This window comes from Rhinopithecus roxellana, chromosome 5 (assembly GCF_007565055.1).
Source record: "Rhinopithecus roxellana isolate Shanxi Qingling chromosome 5, ASM756505v1, whole genome shotgun sequence".
In the NCBI taxonomy this organism is placed as follows: Eukaryota; Metazoa; Chordata; class Mammalia; order Primates; family Cercopithecidae; genus Rhinopithecus; species Rhinopithecus roxellana.
Window position 1 is genome coordinate 6652043 of NC_044553.1, and position 22228 is coordinate 6674270.

The 22228-nt window shown below is 40.5% G+C and overlaps 1 protein-coding gene across 3 annotated transcripts in view; it reads right to left on the reverse strand.

Annotated features, from left to right (window-relative positions):
* Positions 1-22228, reverse strand: part of L2HGDH (L-2-hydroxyglutarate dehydrogenase) — a 74863-nt gene that overhangs the window by 19037 nt on the left and 33598 nt on the right. For all 3 annotated transcript variants that reach the window (XM_030931128.1, XM_010389481.2, XM_030931129.1), the window contains exons 6-9: positions 20798-20832; positions 11481-11648; positions 10068-10225; positions 7698-7829 (exon numbers count right to left, since the gene is read on the reverse strand). In XM_030931128.1, coding sequence (XP_030786988.1) covers positions 7698-7829; positions 10068-10225; positions 11481-11648; positions 20798-20832 — 493 coding nt within the window. The remainder of the gene's footprint in view (positions 1-7697; positions 7830-10067; positions 10226-11480; positions 11649-20797; positions 20833-22228) is intronic.

Genomic DNA, 22228 nt, shown 5'->3' on the forward strand with positions numbered 1-22228 from the left:
AAAAAAATATGTCCAGAAACAAGAACAGGTGAATGTGTAATTAAATACACACATTCATGAGAAGTCTTGTATTATATTATTGTCATATGTCAAGCATTTCACTACAGGTTGGGAAAACAGCTATGAAAGCTGTAACAGGCATCTTTAGCCAGTTCCAAATATGATGGAACAATCTAGTATTTTATAAAACTCTACTGCTAATCTAAAAATGTAAGTCCAGACCAGGCAGAGTGGCTCATGCCTATAATCCCAATGCTTTTGGAGGATGAGGCAGGAGAATCACTTGAGCCCAGGAGTTCCAGACCAGCCTGGACAATATAGGGAGACTCTGTCTCTAGGGAAATAGTAATAACTAGGCAGGTGTGGTGGTGCACACCTGTTGTCCTAGTTGTTTGGGAGGCTGAGGCAGGAGGATGGCTTGAACCCAGGAGTTCAAGGTTGCAGTGAGCTATGATCACATCACTGCACTCTACTCCAGCCTGGGTGACAGGGCGAGATCCTGTCTTAAAAAAATAATAATAATAAAAGCATTTTTCTAGCACATAGATTTTTTAAAACCCAGCCTGATAATCTGTCTTAACTATTAAATACATTTACATTTACTGTAATTACTGATATGCTTGATTTCTACCATATTATTTTATGCTATCTAACCTGATTTTCTAAGGTTTCTATCTCCTCTTTCTTCACTTATTGAGTTTTCTATATTCTTTTTCCCTTCTCTACTGAATTGGAAGTCTATTTCCATCTTGTATTTAGTTTTATTTACTCAGATGGGATGCACCGTACATCTTGAATTTGATGCCTGTCAATTCTCGAAAATTTTTAAGTACTCTCTCCTCAAAGGATTGCCTCTTCTCAATTTCTTTGTAACAGCTATGAGAGATAGGCTGGAATCTTCTCAGTTTTCTTTTCCATGTCTTATTTTATTTTTGAGATGGAGTCTCACTCTGTCACTCAGGCTGGGGTACAATTGTGTGATCTCGGCTCACTGCAACCTCTGCCTCCCAGGTTCAAGCGATTCTTCTGCCAGTCTTATCTCACTATGTTGCCCAGGCTGCCCAAGCAACATAGTGACCAACATGTTGCTCACTATGTTGCCCAGGGCCCAGCAATCCACCCACCTTGGCCTCGCAAAGTGCTAAGATTACAGGCATGAGCCACCCTGCCCAGCCTCAATGTGTATTTATTTTTAAAAGATTCTTAAAAATTATCCAGGCGCGGTAGCTCACACCTGTAATCCTAGCACTTTGGGAGGGCAAGGCGGGTAGATCACTTGAGGTCAGGAGTCCAAGACCAGCGTGGTCAACATGGTAAAATCCCATCTCTACTAAAAATAGGAAAAAAGAAAATCAGCCAGCCATGGTGGCACATGCCTGTAATCCCAGCTACTTGGGAGGCTGAGGAAGAAGAGTCACCTAAACCCAGGAGGCGGAAGTTGCAGTGAGCTGAGATTGCACCACTGCACTCCAGCCTGGGAGACAGAGCGAGACTCTTAAAAAACAAAATTTTTAAAAAAATAATTATAAACCAATAATTGTTTAGTGTCAGTAGTCACTTTGTGGTCAAATTACCTGATTTTTAGTCTCGCTAATTTATTTGAATTAGAGGGGGTAGGGAGGGGAGGAAGGGAGAGAGAAGGAGAGAGAAGACAGACAGAGAGAGAGAGAGAGAGAGAGAGAGAGAGAGAGAGAGAGAGAGAGAGAGAGATTGATTGAAGCAGGATCCAGAAATGTCTGGCTCCACTTTTTCAGTTCATTTGTTAGCTTATAGCTCCTAAACAAAGCTAGTGGTATACATTCAAAATCTAAGCACTTCGAGGGATTCCAGATTTCTGAGAAGATTCCTCCTACTCCCCACCACCAAGACAGACAAAGTTCCTTAATACTTCCCAGTGCCAAGGGGAATATTTTTTTTTCCAGACTTCCTTTCTTCTGAGGGTATAGCCTTTCAAGAGTCTCCTGGGGGCCTTACTTAGAGTCTCAGTTCCAACTTTCTACCTTGTATACACCCAAGATTTCTTTTTCAGCACTTGAGTGGCAATTAAAATACAAGTTCCTAATGTCCTGTATCTTGTTTTGTGTGATGGATATGGTTTGTACAATTCCCAAAATTTACTAATCAATTAAGATCTATATATTTTATATGTGAGTCACACATAAATTAAAAATATAACTCAAGCCTCTCAGTTATTAAAATTAGCAAACCATCCCCACCTCTCCAAGTCAGCATCAGCACCAACTCCTTTTAGTATGAATTTTAATTTTGTTTTTGTTTTTTGCACTGGGATGCCCCTTACTTTCCCTTACTCTCAGCTATATGTACTTCAAGGATGTTTATCATATTTCCTCCAGACTCTTATTAGTATTTTGTAGTGTGAAGGTTACCAAATTCTCTACACTAGTGGTTCTCAACCAAGGGAGATTTCGCCCCCAGAGGGCATATGGCAATGTCGACACATTTTTGGTTGTCACAATTAGGAGAATGAGTAGAGGCTAGGGATACTGTTAAACATTCTACAACAGCCAGGCATGGTGGCTCACGCCTATAATCCTAGCACTTTGGGAGGCCAAGGCAGGTGGATTACCTCAGGTCAGGAGTTTGAGACCAGCCAGGCCAACATGGTGAAACCCCATCTCTACTAAAAATACAAAAAATTAGCCAGGCGTGGTGGCAGGTGCCTGTAATCCCAGCTACTCAGGTGGCTAAGTCAGGAGAATCGTTTGAACCCAGGAGGCGGAGGTTGCAGTGAGTTGAGATGGCGCCACCGCACTACAGCCCAGGTAACAATGTGAGACTCCGTCTAAAAAAAAAATCAAAAAATTATACAATGAACTGGACAGTCCTCCACAATAAATATTATTTGGCTCAATATGTCAATAGCATCAAGACTGAGAAACCCTAATCTAGACCACCATAAGCCATTACAACTTTATTGTAGAAATGTTTGAGTTTTGCACCTTTGTGTTTCACACAGTCTAGTTATCACTTGCTATGAAAACATCTTGCCTGAAAGTTTACTCTAGAATTCCCCATAGGAGACGTTTTCCAAATTGAAAAAGGGGAAATTGTAACATATATATCTTCGTCTTTTACATCTGTACAGTGCTAACAGATACAAACTGCTGTTAGATTAACATGTCAAAATTAATCACAGAACAAATTTTTAAAGTTTAGAGCTATATATATATACACACACACATTTTTTTTTCGAGACAGGGTCTTGTTCCCAGGCTGGAGGACAGTGGTGCAATATGGCTAACTGTAGCTTCAGCCTCCTGGGCTCAAGGGATCTTCCCACTTAAGCCTCTCTAGCAGCTACAACTAAAGGCGTGTACCACCCGCCCAGCTAATTAAAAAAAAATGGTAGAGATGGCATCTCACTATGTTGCCCAGGCTGGTCTCAAACTCCTAGGCTCAAGTGATCCTCCCACCTCAGCCTCCCAAAGCACTAGGATTACAGGCGTGAGCCACTGTGCCTGGCCTAGAGCTAACATTAAGAGCTGAGATCCGGCCACTGCACTCCAGCCTGGGTGGCAGAGCGAGACTCCGTCTCAAAAAAAAAAAAAGAGTCTCAGAGACTCTTAAAAATGAGAAGTTTATCTAACGCAAATATTTAACAGATTATAACTTTATATTCCAATCTAATGTTCACCAGTAAATTATTGCCCAAAATGCTCTGGCTAAGCAATGAGAAGTCAACCTGGGTGCCCTTTAGTAGTTACTGAAATTTAAGGACGCCATCCTGGGAAACAAACCCCACTGAAAGTGTTGCTTCAACTATCTTTTACTATCTACTGCTGCCTGATGTGCTTTCACTGCAATACTAAGGGCATTTATGGTTTAGTATACTGGTTGCAAGACAAATGAGACAAGGCAAGACTTAGGCTTCAAGCTGTGGAAAAGTCTATTGATCTTGGCCAGGCGCATTGGCTCACCCCTGTAATCCCAGCACTTTGGGAGGCCGAGGCAGGAGGATCACGAGGTCAGTAGATTGAGACCATCCTGGCTCTCGATGAAACCGTCTCTATTAGAAATACAAAAATTATCCCAGCACTTGGGGAGGCCGAGGCAGAAGGATCATGAGGTCAGGAGATCGAGACCATCCTGGCCTCTCGATGAAACCGTCTCTATTAAAAATACAAAAATTATTCCAGCACTTTGGGAGGCCGAGGCAGGCATATCACGAGGTCAGGAAATCGAGACCATCCTGGCTAACACGATGAAACCCTGTCTCTACTAAAAATACAAAAAATTATCCGGGCATAGTGGTGGGCGCCTGTAGTCCCAGCTACTCGGGAGGCTGAGGCAGGAGAATGGCGTGAACCCGGGAGGCCGAGCTTGCAGTGAGCCGAGACTGCGCCACTGCACTCCAGCCTGGGTGACAAGCAAGACTCCGTCTGGAAAAAAAAAAACACACAAAAACTAGCTGGGCGTCGTGCCGCATGCCTGTAATCCCAGCTACTCGGGAGGCTGAAGCAGGAGAATCGCTTGAGCCAGGGAGTGGGAGGTTGCTCTAAGCCGAGATCGCACCTCTGCACTCTAGCCTAGCAACAGAGTGAGACTCTGTGTCAAAAAAAAAAAAAAGTCTATTGATCTTATTTTTATTATTTAATATTTCAGGTTATAATAAGGAACAGAGAATAACACAATGAACACCCAGTTTCTTCTCAAACAGCTTAAGAAATAAAGCATTACCAATATGATAGAAGCCTCTGTAGAACTCTCAAGATCCCATTCTCTTCCCTCCCCAGAGGTAACCACTCTCCTGAATTAGGTGTTTATCACTCCCCTGCTCGTTTTTATTTTCATACTACATGTGTAATCTGTAAGCAATATATGGTTTTGCTATACTTGTTTTAAAACTTATACAAATGGTATCAAACATATCTTCCCCCTGAGAAACCCAAAAACGTATCTTCTACAACTTCCTATTTGTTATTAATAATTTCCTGCACTTAATAACTACAGGAATCAAGAGACAAAGCGAAAGTAATTGCTGAATTAGTCAGTTTTTCTCTCTTTAAAGAGGAACTCATCTGTGATTGGGTTGAATTTGTCCCCAAATGCACCTGCCTACAGTGCTGTGCCCGTTTCTACTACATGCCAAAGAAACTGGTAACTGAAATTCACACTCGTACAGCCAAAGACAGGAGACTTCACTAATATCCACAAGCCCAAAGTCCAGTGCTACCATATGAAATCCAGTGGTCTAAAAAGTTTTCCTCAGGCTTCTATGAAAGGGTGGTAACTGAATACAGGCAGTGAATTCACTGCAACTATTTTTACACAGAATTCACTATGCTCACCTCGTTTGCTTTCCAAGGAATATTAATAGCAGTAATAGAAACCAGATTTGACCAGTCTATTTTCAGATATAAAACATCACAAGTTTGCTAAAGCAGATCACCGAAAACATAAAAGCCCTTATTTATAAGTGAGTGAAAGAAAATAATGACTACATATTTTTATCCCTTCTATTTCAGAAGGTAAGTAGAGGAGTGAAAGAGATAAGAGTAAAAACATCAGCTGAGTTTTAATAGTTCTTCTAAGGATTCAAACATGCTGGTCTCAGAATGGTACATTAGAGTCAGATTTAAACCAGGATGCTCCCCTAAGGGAGACAGCTGACATGATTATTGATCTCTTCACAGATACACAGTCAAGCCTGCTGACATTTTTTACCAGGCTAGTTCAGCAGCTGTTACAGAGAAAGCAGATATCTAGTGCTCAGAAGATTCAGGGAGGGATGGATTGTAAATGCAGGGTGAGAGTACCTCAAAGTACACTGCTGATTAGGCCTAACGAATGGCTTGCTCAGGAAAAAAGGTGAACACTAAACACATTACCAAAGACGGAAAAAAAATAGGTTTGTGTAGTATTAAGATTAATCTACAGATCAAGTCTAGAAAATTTTTTATCTTTTTTTTGTGTGTGTGTGTGTGACGGAGTTTTGCTCTTGTTGTCCAGGTTGGAGTGCAATGGCGTGATCTCAGCTCACTGCAACCTCCGCCTCCCAGGTTCAAGCGATTCTCCGGCCTCAGCCTCCCAAATAGCTGTGATTACAGGCACGTGCCACCATGCCTAGCTAATTTTGTATTTTTAGTAGAGACGAGGTTTCTCCATTTTGGTCAGGCTGGTCTCGAACTCCTGACCTCAGGTGATCCACCCACCTCACAGGCGTGAGCCGCCATGCAAAAAGTCTTTTATCTTTAAGAATAAAAGATGTGGCTGGGTGTGGCGGCTCACGCCTGAAATCCCAGCATTTTGGGAGACTGAGGCGTGTGGATCACCTGAGGTCAGGAGTTCAAGACCAGCCTGGCTAACAGGAGAAACCCCGTCTCTACTCCGTCTCTACTAAAAATACAAAAACTAGCCGGGCGAGGTGGCGGGCGCCTGTAGTCCCAGCTACTCGGGAGGCTGAGGCAGGAGAATGGCGTAAACCCGGGAGGCGGAGCTTGCAGTGAGCTGAGATCTGGCCACTGCACTCCAGTCCGGGCGACAGAGCGAGACTCCGCCTCAAAAAAAAAAAAAAAAAAAAAAAAAAAAAAAAAAAAAATACAAAATTAGCCGGGCATGGTGGCACATGCCTGTAATCCCAGCTACTCAGGAGGCTGAGGTAGGGGAATCGCTTTAACCCAAGAAGCAGAGGTTGCAGTGAGCTGAGATGGTGCCATTGCACTCCAGCCTGGACAACAAGAGCGAAACTCCATTTCAAAAAAAAAAAAAAGATGTAAGTTGTTCTTACTTTGCCCCATACCCTTGTAGCAAGGACTCTGATTGTTACCATGCTGCTTTCCACTTCTATCCTCAAAGTAGAGTCCCTGAGTACAATAAGGCCCAAGAAAGAACAAAAGAAGTAGAGAAGAAGCAAAGTGAGATGCCAGGTCTAGGAGTGTGTTTCTAACAGGTTTTAATGGTGCTGGAGGCTATTATCCTTAGCAAATTAACACAGGAACAGAAAACCAAATACCACGTGTTCTCCCTCATAAGTGGGAGCTAAATGATGAGAACACATGAACACAAAGAAGGAAACAACAGACACTGCAGTCTACTTAAGTGGGGAGGGAGGGAGGAGGGAGAGAAGCAGAAAAGATAACTATTGGGTATGGGCTTAATATTTGGGTGATAAAATAACATGTACAATAAGCCCCATGACATGTGTTTACCTATGTAGAAACCTTCACATGTACCCCCAAACCTAAAAGTTTTTTTTTAAGTTTCAAGAATCAATCAAAATATAATGTTTTAATGTGCTTATCACCTAATTAGTTAACACACTGATCAATAATCCTATATAAAATCTATATAAAATTAAAGCCAAAAGTCTTTGGAATCACAAGAGTAACTGGCCAGAGAGATTTTTAAAAATTCAGGCAAGTTGTTTTTGTCATGAGTGATAGCTAGACAAGAAGGCTAAGGTAGCATCACAATAAAGCTGTCGTGGAGATTTCAGATTAGAGTTGTAAGGGAGTCTAGATAATTATAAATGGACCGGCACTAAGGGCCATGATGTAGCAATGACCAATAAATGCACTGCAAAGGGAATTCAACAACATGTTGGGAAAGAGAGCAAATGAAAATTCAGTGCAATGCAGACTGGCTCTGAAATGATGCTTACTAATCACCAAGTCAGACCCATCCCCAAATTCACACAGGTCAGGACTGTATTTACACTCCTTACCACTTTTCCTTACCTAAGTATATCACTGACAGTAATTTCAGGGATGAATTTTTGAAGATACTTCACTGTTGCACCAAGAAAACACGCTTTATACATTTCAGTAACTCCATAGGAAAAATTCTGGGATGCCAGTTTAATCAAGCCACTGAAAACAGAGAAAAACAAATCTTTATGAGAGAAAGGAATTCTTTATTACTGTAAAATACCTTTACAATTATTAGATTCTTTTTTTTATGTCATCACAAAAATCTAGGCAAAGTCAGAAAAACTACAGATTAAAAGAAAATCAAGGCCAGGAGTGGTGGCTCACGCCTGTAATCCCGACACTTTGGGAGGTCAAGGCAGGCGGATCACTTGAGGTCACGAGTTCGAAACCAGCCTGGCCAACACGGCAAAACCCTGTCTCTACCAAAAATACAAAAATTAGCCACGCATGGTGGTGCACGCCTGTAATCCCAGCTAATCAAGAGGCTGAGGCAGGAGAATTGTTTGAATCCGGGAGGAAGAGGTTGCAGTGAGCTGAGGTCATGCCACTGCACTCCAGCCTGGGAAACACAGAGACCCTCTCTCAATCAATCAATCAATGAAAATCAACTTTTGGCTAATATAAGAAGCAAACCTCATCAACTCAGGAGGTAAACAGAGCTGGGCATGGTGGTGTGCGCCTGTAGTTCCAGCTACTAGGGAGGCTGAAGTGGGAGGCTTGTTAAAGCCCAGGATTTTGAGGCTGCAGTAACCAATGATTGTGCCACTACACTTCAGCCTGGGCAACAGTGAGACTTTGACTCAAAAAAAAAAAAAAAAAAAAAAAAAAAAAACAGAGGTAAACACCTTCTGAACTCAAATTCCCAAGGAGTGCTGGTTTCAAACTAGAACTCATCAAAGCTCCCTAATGCAAATATTACATGCCTTCAACACACCTAAAAGGTAGTGTATGAAAGAAATGGGACATCTACCCTAGTTTTCCTTAGTCAGCCAGAGATAAAATACTTTAGTTGTTGAGGCAGGGTGTGGTGGCTCATGTCTATAATCCCAGCACTTTGGGAGGCCACGGCAGGTGGATTGCTTGAACCCAGGAGTTCAAGACCAGCCTGTGTAACATGGCGAACCCTGTCTCTACAGAAAACACAAAATTATCTGGGCATGGTAGCATCTGCCTGTAGTTCCAGCTACTTGGATGGTGAAGTGGGAGAACTGATCAATCCCAGGAGGTTGAGGCTGCAGCGAGTGACAAAGTAAGACCCTGTCTCAAAATTACAAAACAAACAAAAAAACCTTTAGTTGTGATTTTCAAGTGACACTCTGCAAAGCCTAGACGCATATATGTATATATTTTTACAAGTACACATGCCAGGAAGCTCCATCCTAAACTTTCTGTTTCAGAATCCATGGAGGGTGAAACTCAAATATAGCTTTAAATCTAGTGATTTAAACATGAAAATCTAGTAATTTTCATGTGAAACCCTTTAGAGAGAAACATTGCTAAAAGGACCAAACAAAATACCTAATTCAAACAAAACACCTAATTCAGTTATTTCTTATAATAGTAAAGAATCTGTATCTTAGGTCAACACAATTGTATTGTTAGTTTCCTACACAAGGAAATTACTTTGGTCATTAGTAATTTCTCCAGTGGCTTACAAAATGATGGAGACTGGCTCTAAATGATTTTATTAAAATAGCCGTCTACTGATTTTGAGAGAATCTATTTTCCACCCCCCAATAAAACTGGAAAGCTGGCAATGCAAGATTTAGATTGCCAGATATATGAATGACTCTTGGCCTTATCTTCTTTTCATTTTTTAAATTTTTTTATTATTTATTTATTTATTTATTGAGACAGAGTCTTGCTCTGTCACCCAGGCTGGAGTGCAGTGGCAGCGATCTCAGCTTACTGCAAGCTCCGCCCCGCTGGTTCACGCCATTCTCCTGTCTCAGCCTCCCAAGAAGCTGGGACTACAGGCGCCCGCCACCATGCCTGGCTAATTTTTTGTATTTTTAGTAGAGACGGGGTTTCACCGTGTTAGCCAGAATGGTCTCGGTCTCCTGACCTTGTGATCCGCCTGCCTTGGCCTCCCAAAGTGCTGGGATTACAGATGTGAGCACCATGACTAGCCAGTCTTATCTTCTTTTTAACCAAGACATTACCCTGGCTCATCAGAATTTTCTTGAAGTAGTTAAAATGTTATGCTTATTCCACAAAGCTTTTTTTTTTTTGGTGACTCTATCCACTCTAAAGCTTTTAATTTGAATTAATACAAAATTCAATATACCAATCACAAGTATGGGGATTTACCCAATAAGTAGAATATCAAGAAAGACAAAACTTCCCACATTGAAAATATAAGCACATAAAATCATTTTAAAAAATAAATAATGTTACCTATTAATAATTATATCCATAACATCTGTGGCACTGAAGTCAAAGGGTCTGTAACCCTCTCGTTTAAAGGCAAGAACTGCATTAGGACCTAGCCAAATACTGCCATCCATCCTTGGTGTGAAGTGAACTCCTAGGAAAGGAAACCGGCTATCTGGGACCTATAAATTTAACATAGTAAATAACAGCCTCATTTCACATTCCATGTTATCAGAGATGCAAACATTCAATTGGTAACATAAAACACTTTCTTCCCATGCATTTAATTTGTATTGTGAGCTGTACTCAGATATACTTTTCCATTAACATGCTTCTGCTTAGAAATGCACACAAGAAATCCTGATGCTGGAAAGGCGTGGTGGCTCACGCCTGTAATCCCAACACTTTGGGAGGCCGAGGCAGGAGAATCACTTGAGATCTGGAGTTCAAAACCAACCTGGCCAACATTGTAAAACCCTGTCTCTACTAAAAATACAAAAACTAGCCTGGCATGGTGGTGTGCACCTGTGATCCCAGCTACTTGGGAGGCTGAGGCATGAGAATTGCTTAAATCCAGGAGGTGGAGGTTGCAATGAGCCAAGATCGCACCACTGCACTCCAGCCTGGGCGACACAGTGAGACTCTGTCTCAAAAAAAAAAAAAAAAAAAAGAAAAGAAAAGAAACTCTGATGTTATTAACACTAATACATTGTTCCATCTATGCATCTTTCTGGGTAAAGGGGAAAAAAAAGATGAACTGTCCTACTTCAGGTTATTCTCTGTCTTTCACAAGGGATGTCTATGACTAGAAAGTAAAATCAGAGCTGCCAGAAAAAAAATACACATTCATAGCACAGGCTTCTGCAAAGTACAAATACATGAGATTGAAGCAGATGAAATTCATGTTTCGGCAAGGTCAAAAACAGCAAATAGCCAAATACTGACTATTTCATCTGGTTCAACCTAATATATTTTAAGAGATTCATTCATTTCCAGGGTAGTTCCAGACAGAAAAATGAACTCTTCATTTAAATACCTCTGTCTTCTATTCCCTGAAACTACAGAGTGGCCACATCCCTTTTCCTATAGATAGTGAACTGTGGAAAAGGGTTGGGTATCAGGGACTTCCATAAGGGAAAGTTTTCCCTTTCCCTCCACCAGAGAGAAGGAAGAATTCAGTTCCTTCCTGATAGCACTTCCCATAGTGCACTCATGCTTTCTGGAGACATGTACCTGCAGGCAATTAATCACAATTTAATAACCACGATACCAGGATAAAGATTTAGGGATTTAACCGCAAGAGAAACTGATGAAATGCTTACATAAACGGTCCTTCAAAATCGCTCTTATTTCTGACCCAAGTGAAAGTTGTTTTCATCTCCTTTATGACCACCACCTGCTTGAAAAAAATTAGAAGTAGGAAGCATCATTACCTACCGGATAAATATTTCCTTTAACAAGATAACATTTTTCTGGCTTCAAGAGCAGGTAATCTCCCCGGAATGGTACAATTCGAGGATCAGGAGTGCAGCCACTCAACTCTGAAATACGGTCTGAGTAAAGTCCTGCACATGTCACAACATACTGACATCGAATTTCCTCTCCCTAGTGCAAAATAAAAGAATAGTTATTTGTATAGAGTGGAGGAGAATAGGTCAAGAGGGGAAAAACAGGTGATAGAAAACAAGGTAGAGAAATAGAATTTTTTCTAAAAGAGGATATTCAATACAGGTATCAGCAAAATATGTTCTTTAGCATTGAGGTGGCAGCTAGAAACTGAGGACAGTGGCATGCAAGAGGATGTCACCTTAAATTTTGTACTTTAAAGATAATAATGGTCAACCCAGCAAGGATACGTAGTAAGGTATACATACATGCACACAAATACATACAAATCTGTTTATTAGGACCTAGCGGGGAGCTTCTTAACTATTTGTTGCATGAAGAAGCAAATGTCATTTAGCTAGCCTCCACCAATTTTTTTTTTTTGCTACCCCACCCACCCCACAGCTTTTAATTTGGATTAATTAAAAATTCAATATACCAATCACAAATACGAGGATTTACCCAATTAGTAGAATATCAAGAAAGACAAAACTTCCTACATTAAAAATGTAAGCATATAAAATCATTTTAAAAAATAAAGTTGTTACCTATTGATAATTATATCCATAACATCTCTGGCACTGAAGTCAAAGGGCCTGTAACCCTCTCATTTAAAGGCAACCTCTGTATAGCAACCAGGTTCTCCTGTATCTGAGCAATTACTGTGTTACTCTTCGGTTGCCTCACACTCAATAATCCTGCCCAGTTGCAAACTGTAACCTACCCACCAAGCAATTTCTCCTTCCTAATCAATATCTACTTTGCAAACTGAGGACACTTTAGAAATCTCATTCATTCAATGCACATTTACTGAGAGCACACACTACATTCAAGGTTTGCTTTAGTGCCTAGGAGACTGCTAATGTTAGGCTGTTATGATTTCCTATAAATTTTATTTTGTGATTATCATCTGCTCATTTTTAACTTTACTCACCAAGTTTAGCCAATTTGCCACCCTATTTCCTAAATGACTTCATTTATCCCGCATTCACCACCACACTCAAATTCCCATCTCTTTACTTCTGACAGAGTAAACACCTAGCAATTCTGTTCTTATTCTTAGATCTTCTTCCCAGATGACCTATTTTTGAAGCCTCAGAATTCTCACCTGTCTCAACATTTTCTTTCTTTCCAGGCCTTACTGTTTAGCCTTACTCTATTGAGCTAAATTTTCACCTCTGTATATATCCTATTTTTGCCCTTGCTAGAAAGTTAAGCCTCTTTTCAGGAGTTATACACGTCATCGTTTTTAGAAAACTTAGATGAAACTTCTCCATAATGAATTCAAATTAGCTAGACTAAGCCATGATTGTTTTGAGACCTTTGAAGTCAAAAGGGCTGTCAAGGTCTTGCTCTGTCACCCAGGCTGGAGTGCGATGGTGCAGTCCTGGCTCACTACAGCCTCAACCTCCTGGGTTCAAGTGATTCTCTTGCCTAAGCAAACAGCTGGGACTACAGGCGTGAGCCACCGCACCCAGCCAAAAATAACTTTTTCTAAATAGGTTAATACTTTTCCTGTTCATCTAGAGTTATATTCTAGAAATATGAGAGGTATTTTTGCGACATAAATCATCAGCTCCTACATAAAAGATTGGCAGTTCTTTTGTTCTTGGAACAAAAAAAATGCAGATAAGTCTTATGATAGATGTAAAGATAGTAACAGAATTTATAAAATGGTACCAGCACGCAATAACCTAATAATTCTCTTTAAAAACTCAAGCAACAGTTCCCAAGAAAATTATCAAAAACTATCACAGATTTCTGAAATCATTTTATGCTATATGTTAAACACTAATTAAATTCAGTAACATATTAATTTTACTTCCACATTAAAATTTAGGTAACCATCAAATGATACATCTGTTCAACATAAATTTCTTTTAGGCTGGGCACAGTGGCTCACGCCTGTAGTCCCAACACTTTGGGAGGCCAAAGTGGGAGGATCACTTGAGCCCAGGAGTTCAAGACCAGCCTGGTCTCTAATTAAAAAAAAAAGAAATTAAAAAGAAGAAATAAACCATGCATGTCTATTGCTCTTTCATAAGTGAAGCAGATTTCTCTCCACTCCCCCAATATCCAATGTATAAATCTTTAATTAGCAAATCCTACCTGCAAAAATTTATTTTAAAAATCCCTGGCCAGGCGCAGTGGCTCACACCTGTAATCCCAGCACTCTGGGAGACTGAGGTGGGTGAATCACTTGGGGCCAGGAGTTCAAGACCAGCCTGGTCAACATGGTGAAACCCTGTCTCTACTAAAAAAACAAAAATTAACCAGACATGGTGAGACACACCTGTAATCCCAGCTACTCATGTGGCTGAGGCACAACAATCACTTGAATCTGGGAGGCGGAGGTTACAGTGAGCCAAGATCATGCCTCTGCACTCCAGCCTAGGCAACAGAGCGAGATTGTCTCAAAAAGACAAAATTTCTTTTAACTTTTCATAAACCTATTTCAACCTGGTAAGTGGACCCCTCAATTTGAATTTGAACCCCAAAATTATACTTACTGAAAATGCCAAAATAAAGAGCAGCAACTCTGGGTAAAATCTATATCCACTGGTATGCCATAGGCCCCTGTATATATTCTATCATATGATGCTATACTCTAGTGAAAATGTCCCTTAGATGAGGGCAGGCACAAAAATAGATTTTCAATTCTTCTTTGAATGGAAAGCCTGCCACTTGGGTCACATGACCCAGCAACTCTGATGGTAATCGAACTGTCTGCAGCAGATAGTCACACTTTATAGGGCCTTTGGAAGGCACCTGTAGGCAAATCACAGCACAGAACTTCACGGCTTTTGGAGGAAAGTTATACCATCCTCTGCACATAACTAACCTCCTTTTGAGAAAGTGCTTCTGGCTTTGACTGAACACTTGACCACAGGTCACTAAGTTACCATATGAACTACCCATTATTAACTGGGTATTGTTGTCTGACTCATCAAGTCACAAAATTGGGTGTATATAGCAGCATTCCATCATCAAGAAAAATTGTAAGATAGGGTTGTACAGGTCCTGCTGGCACACATAAGTTGCAGAGGCAAGTGGTTCAAATTACCATGGCCCCTATGCCTGCTAAATTGCCTCCTTCCTATCAACCTGCCTCTATAGCCCCACGGGGAGTTCTCTATGACCAGTTGACCAAAGAAGAAAAAATAGAGGCCAGGTTTAGAAATAGTTCTGCACAATATACTGGTACCGCACACAACTGAACAGCCATAGCACCAGAGCCCCACTCATGAGTGGCCCTAAGGACTGTGGTGAAGAAAATATTCTCAGTGGGCAGATCTCTGAACACCACACCTAGTTGTTCATCTTATTTTAGAGGGACAGATGGCTAAAGGTATGGATCTACACTCTTTCATGTGCAACAACTAATGGTTTGGCTAGATGGACAGGGAAAGGACCTGTGGAGAAAGGTATATGAATGGACCACTTCAAAACAGTTTCAGAGAGTAAAGATATTCAAGTTCCATATGAATGCTCACTGAAGAGAATCTTGGACAAGGACAATTTTAATAATCAGTAGAAAAAATTGACCTGCTCTGTGGATGTTAGTTAGCCTCTTTCTCCAGGCACCCGTCTCACGAACTACGTGATTAGGTGTAAAGACAGTCTCCATAAATGGTGCTGGGAAAACTGGATAGCCCCATGCAAAAGAATGAAATTGGACTCCTATTTTACACCATTCACAAAAATTAACTTGAACTGGATTAAATATTTAGATTAAAAGATTAAAGATTTTAGATTAAAAACTAAGACTCCTGGAAGAAAACATAGGGAAGACATTGGTCTTAGGAATGAATTTTTTTTTTTAATAAGGCACCAAAAGCACAGACACAAAAGCAAAAATAAACAAATGTGACTATATCGAACTAAAAAGCTTCTGCACAGCAACAGAAATGAAGAGACAACCTACAGAATTGGAGAAAATATATCTGATAACAGGTTAATATCCAAAAAAAGTAAGAAACTCATATAATTCAATAGCAAAATAACAAATGAGCTGATTAAAAAATTAGCAAAGAAAGGCCAGGCCCGGGGGCTCACGCCTGTAATCCCAGCACTTTGGGAGGCCAAGGCGGGTGGATGACCTGAGGTCAGGAGTTTGAGACCAGCCTGACCAACATGGAGAAACCCCATTTCCACTAAAAATACAAAATTAGCCAGGCGTGGGGGCACATGCCTGTAATCCCAGCTATTCAGGAGGCTGAGACAAGAGAATCACTTGAACACGGGAGGCAGAGGTTAAGGTGAGCCGAGATTGCGCCACTGCACTCCAGCCTGGGCAACAAGAGCGAAATTCCATCTCAAAAAAAATAATAATAATAAATACAATAAAATAAATAAAAATGGGCAAAGCAGCTGGGCATGGCAGCACGTGCCTATAATACCAGCTACTTTGGAGGCTGAGGCAGTACAGCTTGAGCCCAGGAGTTTGAGGCTGCAGTGAGCCATGGTCATGCCAATGGGTGACAGAGACCCTGTCTCAAAAAAAAAAAGAAAAAGAAAAAAAAAAGGCCAGAGGTGGGGAGGGCAAAGGATCTGAATATGTATTTTTATGCATTTTTTTCAAAGATATACAGATAGCCAACAGATATATGTAAAGGCATTCAAATCACTAATCATCAGGAAAATCAAAACCACAATAAGATATAATCTCACATCTGTTAGGATGGCTATTACCAAAAAGACAAAAGAAAACAAACATTGGTGAGGATGTAGGGTGCCCTATCGATGGGAATGTAAATTGGACAGCCATCACAGGAAACGGTATGCACATTCCTCAAAAAATTAAAAATAGAACTACCATATGATCCAAATTAAAAATAGAACTACCACATGATTTCCTCTGGGTATATACCCAAATAAAACAAAATCAGTACCTCAAGGAGATATCTGCATTCTCATGTTCATTGCAGCATTATTCACAACAGCCAAGACATGAGAACAACGTTAAGTGTCCATTGACAGATGAATGGATAAAGAAAATGTGATAGGCCGGGCGCGGTGGCTCAAGCCTGTAATCCCAGCACTTTGGGAGGCCGAGATGGGCGGATCACGAGGTCAGGAGATCGAGACCATCCTGGCTAACACGGTGAAACCCCGTCTCTACTAAAAAATACAAAAAACTAGCCGGGCGAGGTGGCGGGCGCCTGTAGTCCCAGCTACTCGGGAGGCTGAGGCAGGAGAATGGCGTGAACCCGGGAGGCGGAGCTTGCAGTGAGCTGAGATCCGGCCACTGCACTCCAGCCCTGGCGACAGAGTGAGACTCCGTCTCAAAAAAAAAAAAAAAAAAAAAGAAAAGAAAATGTGATATATATATGTGTGTGTATATATATATGCATGTGTGTATATAGATATGCGTGTGTGTATATATATAAGTGAGTGTATATACATACAATGCAATACTATTCAGCCATAAAAAAGGAGGAAATTCTGCCATTTGTGACAACATGGGTGGGCCTGGAAGATACTGTGCTAAGTGAAATAAGGCAGACAGTGAAAGACAAACACTGTACGATCTCACTTACATATGGGATCTAAAATAGTTGTATTCATAGAAAAAGAGAGTACAATGATGGTTGCTACAGACTGGGAGGAGGTGGGCAGGAATGGGATGATATTAGTCAAAGGGTACAAACTTTCAATTACAGGATGAATAAGTTCTAGAAATCTAATATATAGCATGGTGACTATAGGTAATAATACTGTATGGTATACTTGAAATTTGCTAAGATAGCAAATCTAAGTGTTCTCATCACATACACATAAATGGTAACTGTGAGGTGGCAGATGTGATATCAAATAACTTGATTGTGATAATCATTTCACAATGTAAAAATAAAGCTGCAAAACATAGTTATGGTAGCAAGGATGGAGGTGATCGGCAACATGGACTTATTCACCAAGGCTGATCTGTCTACAGCTAATGCTGAGTGCTCAATCAGCCATAGTAGAGACCAAAAGAGCCACTGATATGGTCCCTGGACCACTTCCATCATAGAAAAGGCAGCACTTACTTCTCACTTGCATAGACACTTGCTCGGAATATAAATTTGTCTTCTCTGCCTATAATGCTTCTGCCAAAGCCACCATGTGTGAACTTATGAGATGTCTTATTCACCATCATGGTATTTTACAGAGAATCATTACTTCTGGTCAGTGAACTTACTCTGCAGCAAATGAAATGGAGCTATAGGCTCAGGATCACGGAATTCACTGATTTTACCATTTTCTCCATCACCCTGAAGCCACTGGGTGACAGAAACTGGAATGGGCTTTAGAAGTAATAGCACTAGCTGGCTGGCAACTCCTTGAAGGGCTGGGGCAATTTCCTCCAGGATGCTCTATGTGCTCTAAACCAGTGACTAATATATGGTATTGTTTGTCCCACAGCCAGTATTCACAGGTCTGGAAATTGAGGTAGAAATGACGGTGGTTCCTTACTATTACCCCAGTCATCCACTACATGAAATTTTTGCATTCTGTCCTCACAACTTTGGTCTTATGATCTAGAGGTCTTAGTTCCCAAGGGAGAAGTACTTCTACTAGAGAATGACAGTGGTTCCATTAAACTGGAGGTTGATACTGCAACACCTGGCCACTTTGGGTTCCCTTGCCAGTAAATCAAAGAAGGGATTGCTATATTGAATTGGATAACTAATCTTGACTCTCAAGAAAATGAGTTGCTACCACAACTAGTCTTGGGGATGATAAAAAGGAATATGTCTGGAATACATATCTCCTGAAGCTTCTCTTAGTATTCCCATATACTGTTATAAAAGTTATTGGAAACTACCTTGACCCAAAACAGTCAGGGCTGCTAATGGCATAGACTTCAGGAAGGAAAGTGTGAGCTACACCACCAAACTAGAAACCATGACCAGCTAAGATGCTTGCCAAAGGCAAAGAGAATATGAAATGCATAGTAGGGGAAGGAAATCATAAATATTGGCTATGGCCACATGACTAGTTACAGAAATGAGGGATGTTGTAATCTGAGTATATCTTACTTTAAAATAATAAATACATTTCTCCATACATTACCTAATTCTTCATTTATTCCCATTGCTATAGACTGAATTGTGCCCCCCCACACCCCAATTCATATGTTGAAGCCCCAACCCTTAATGTGAATTTTATGTGGAGACAGGGCCTTTAGGGAGGTAACTAAGTTAAATTAGGTCATAAGGGTAGGGGCTAATCCAATAGGACTGGTGTCCTTACAAGAGGAAGAGATACCCAAGATCATGTTCTCTCTTTCCGGGTGCACACAGAGAAGAGGCCATGTGAAGACATAGTAAGAAGGCAGCCATTAACAAGCCAAAAATCAACCCAACCAGCACCTTAATCTTGAACTTTTAGCCTCCAGAACTGTGGGCTTTTTAGGCCACCCAGTTTGTGCTATTTTGTTATGGAAGTCTGAGAAGACTAATATACTCATCTCTACCATTCTCACATTATCTAACATAGGGTTTCTCAACCTCAGTACTACTGACTTTGGGGGATAGACATTTCTTTGTTTTGGGGGCCTATTCCCCACACTGAAGGATGTTTAGCAACATTCCTGGTATCTACCTACCAAATCCCAGTTGCTGTGCCCCTCCTCTCTCCCAGTTGTGACAATCAAAAATGTCTCCAAACATTGCCAAATGTTCCCTGAGGAGTAAAACTGCCTCTAATTGAGAAATACTCATCTAATACAAAATGCTTAAATAGTGGTTAACCTTTTATCTTGGTATTTAAGTTACAGGATCTCAAAGGGGGAGTGTAACTCAGCTAGTAAAAATTAAACATAACCCAGGATGGATAAAGTAGACTTTGTTTTTTTTGTTTTTGTTTGTTTGTTTGTTTTTTTGAGAGTTAGTTAGCATGTCTTCAGTCCTATGAAAGATAGTTACACCTTGTTAGGTGGAAACATACTTTTACTTCTGTCTTTATTTGGAAGCTAAATATCATTATAAGGTTATAAGGGGTGTGGACAGATGTCAGGTTGACAAAGGCTAGACTGTAGGGGTTTGTACTGTGTCCATTTGGTTAAGCTAGGAACTATGCTTGACAGAATCCCCTTCTCTTCATGGTTCCAACTTAAAGTTGGTCAAAACAGGAGCTGCATATAATCTGGTGGCAGAGGGTCGGGCGCGGTGGCTCACACCCGTAATCCCAGCACTTTGGGAGGCTGAGGTGGGCAGATCACAAGGTCAGGAGATCGAGACCATCCTGGTTAACATGGTAAACACCTGTCTCTACTAAAAACACAAAAATTAGCCGGGCGTGGAGGCGGGCGCCTGTAGTCCCAGCTACTTGGGAGGCTGAGGCAGGAGAATGGTGTGAACCTGGGAGGTGGAGCTAGCAGTGAGCCGAGATCGCGCCACTGGACTCCAGCCAGGGTGACAGAGTGAGACTCCATCTCAAAAAAAAAAAAAAAATTAATAATAATCTGGCAGCAGAAGTAAATCAGCAGGTATTATTCTCTGAAGGTCATCCTAGTCCAACGAGGTGACAGACAGATACCCACTGTCCAGTGAATTCCAGCTCCATATTCAGCTCTGTTTCCCAATTACTGATCCATCAACTCTCTTCTGAATCTACACTTTCCCAGAAACTTCCACAATTGTGTAAGGTCTTATTCTATAATAAATCCTATAGCACTCATTAATGACTCTGCTCCCTTGAGTACAACCTGATGCAGTGAACCTACAGGGAATCCACTGCTTCTATGCCATTCAGTGGTTCTTGCTCTAGGTCTATGTGAAGATGAAAAAAAGCAGTCCTTCTCCCTCTGGAAAACCTGCATACTCCCTCTACCGAAGTCTTCTAATTTATAGAGAGTTAATAAGTTAGTGGAGATCAGTAGGCAGAGTGATAAAATATCTATCAGTTTTGCCTTAAAATTAAACACTCTATATGCTTATAATCCTGTTCTTTGCCAGCAGAGCCACTTAATTAGGACATTCCCAAGTTGAAACTCTCCTTAGAATAAAAGCTGTTAAACTTCCCTAAAAGAAATTATCTCAGAATTACTTTTACATTAGATAAATGTCATTCAATAACTTAAAATACAGCCTTGTGGGTTAATTTAATTTTTAATAAAGGGGAGGGAAATAAAGTAGCCAGCGATTTTGCTTAAGAATCTTTACCTTTGTATTCTTTATAACAATTGGATATTGCATTCCTGAAAAAAAAAGTAAAAAATTTATTTTTAGCAAAAGGCCAATATTATTTGAAATATTACACTAGCAACAAACTTAAATAACTTTTTTCTGTCATTACTATGATTGTACCCTACAGTTCATTCTGAAACTTTTTACCAAATAACAATAAAACTAGTTCATACTTAACAACATATAAAACTCCAGCATGTTTTTAGCTTGGTTTTAACTCATCTAATCTATGCTTATAAACCATACCCCACCTGATCTCCAACATAGACATAGCTATTATAATCCTGGAAACCACACTGTAAAATGGATCATCATAAACCAGTATGTATTTTCCCACAGAACTAAAGCTATGATATGAGAAACCTTGTCATCGAAGTGTTGGTTACTGGATTCTTTGCAGGTTCTATATTGTTTAGAGAAGCAAGAGTTCTCACAAGACAAAAACTTCCAATAAAAAACTGACCATTTTTAAAATTAGTTCCCACTCAGATACATGGGATCTCAAAGTTTTATAAAGCATACATAGAGCAGATAAATATAATCTACTTGTACCATAAATTTGGTTTATTATGCTACCTACCTAAAAAAACCTTAATTATTTAACAATTTTGCTCATCATTTTAGAATTCAGAAAGACAGAATGATTCAGATGGCTTAGATCTTCTTAAAAACCTGTCAAGGAAGAAAGAACAGAACACTACTTTTTTTCTCCTTCAAATTTCTCAACAGCAAATAGAAGCCTCAAAAATCTATCATTTGGACAAAAAAAAATATCAATGCCCTCAAAGCAAAACAAGACAAACTCTTAAGTGCACTCTTAAACTGTGGGGGGGCTGGGCATGAGGTGGGGGGGAGTTCCAAATGGCCAGGTCATTTTGTGACCTTAGGCTGTCATTCTGACATTCTGAAACTTGGGTGTGTCTAAGAATCACTAAAGGCTTATTACTAGGTGCTATTTCCAGACAGTCTGATTCAGTAAGTCTGGGTGATGCTAACATTTGCATTTTGGGCCAGGCATAGTGGCTCATGCCTGGAATCCCAGTATTTTGGGAGGCCAAGGTGGGCAGGTCGTTTGAGCTTAGGGGTTCAAGACAAGCATGGACAACATAGTGAGACCTCGTCTCTTTTTATAATTAAAAAAAAAAAAAAAAGAAGAAGAAGAAGGAAGGAAGAAAAGAAGAAGAAGGAAGGAAGAAAAGAAGAAAAAGGGTATTTAAAAAGATAGCTTGGATCCCTTTCGTGGTTCTTGAAATACACAAGCAGGCTGAGCACAGTGGCTCACTCCTGTAACCCCGGAACTTTGGGAGGCCGAGGTGGGTGGATCACCTGAGGTCAGGAGTTTGAGACCAGCCTGACCAACATGATGAAACCCCATCTCTAGTAAAAACACAAAATTAGCTGGGCATG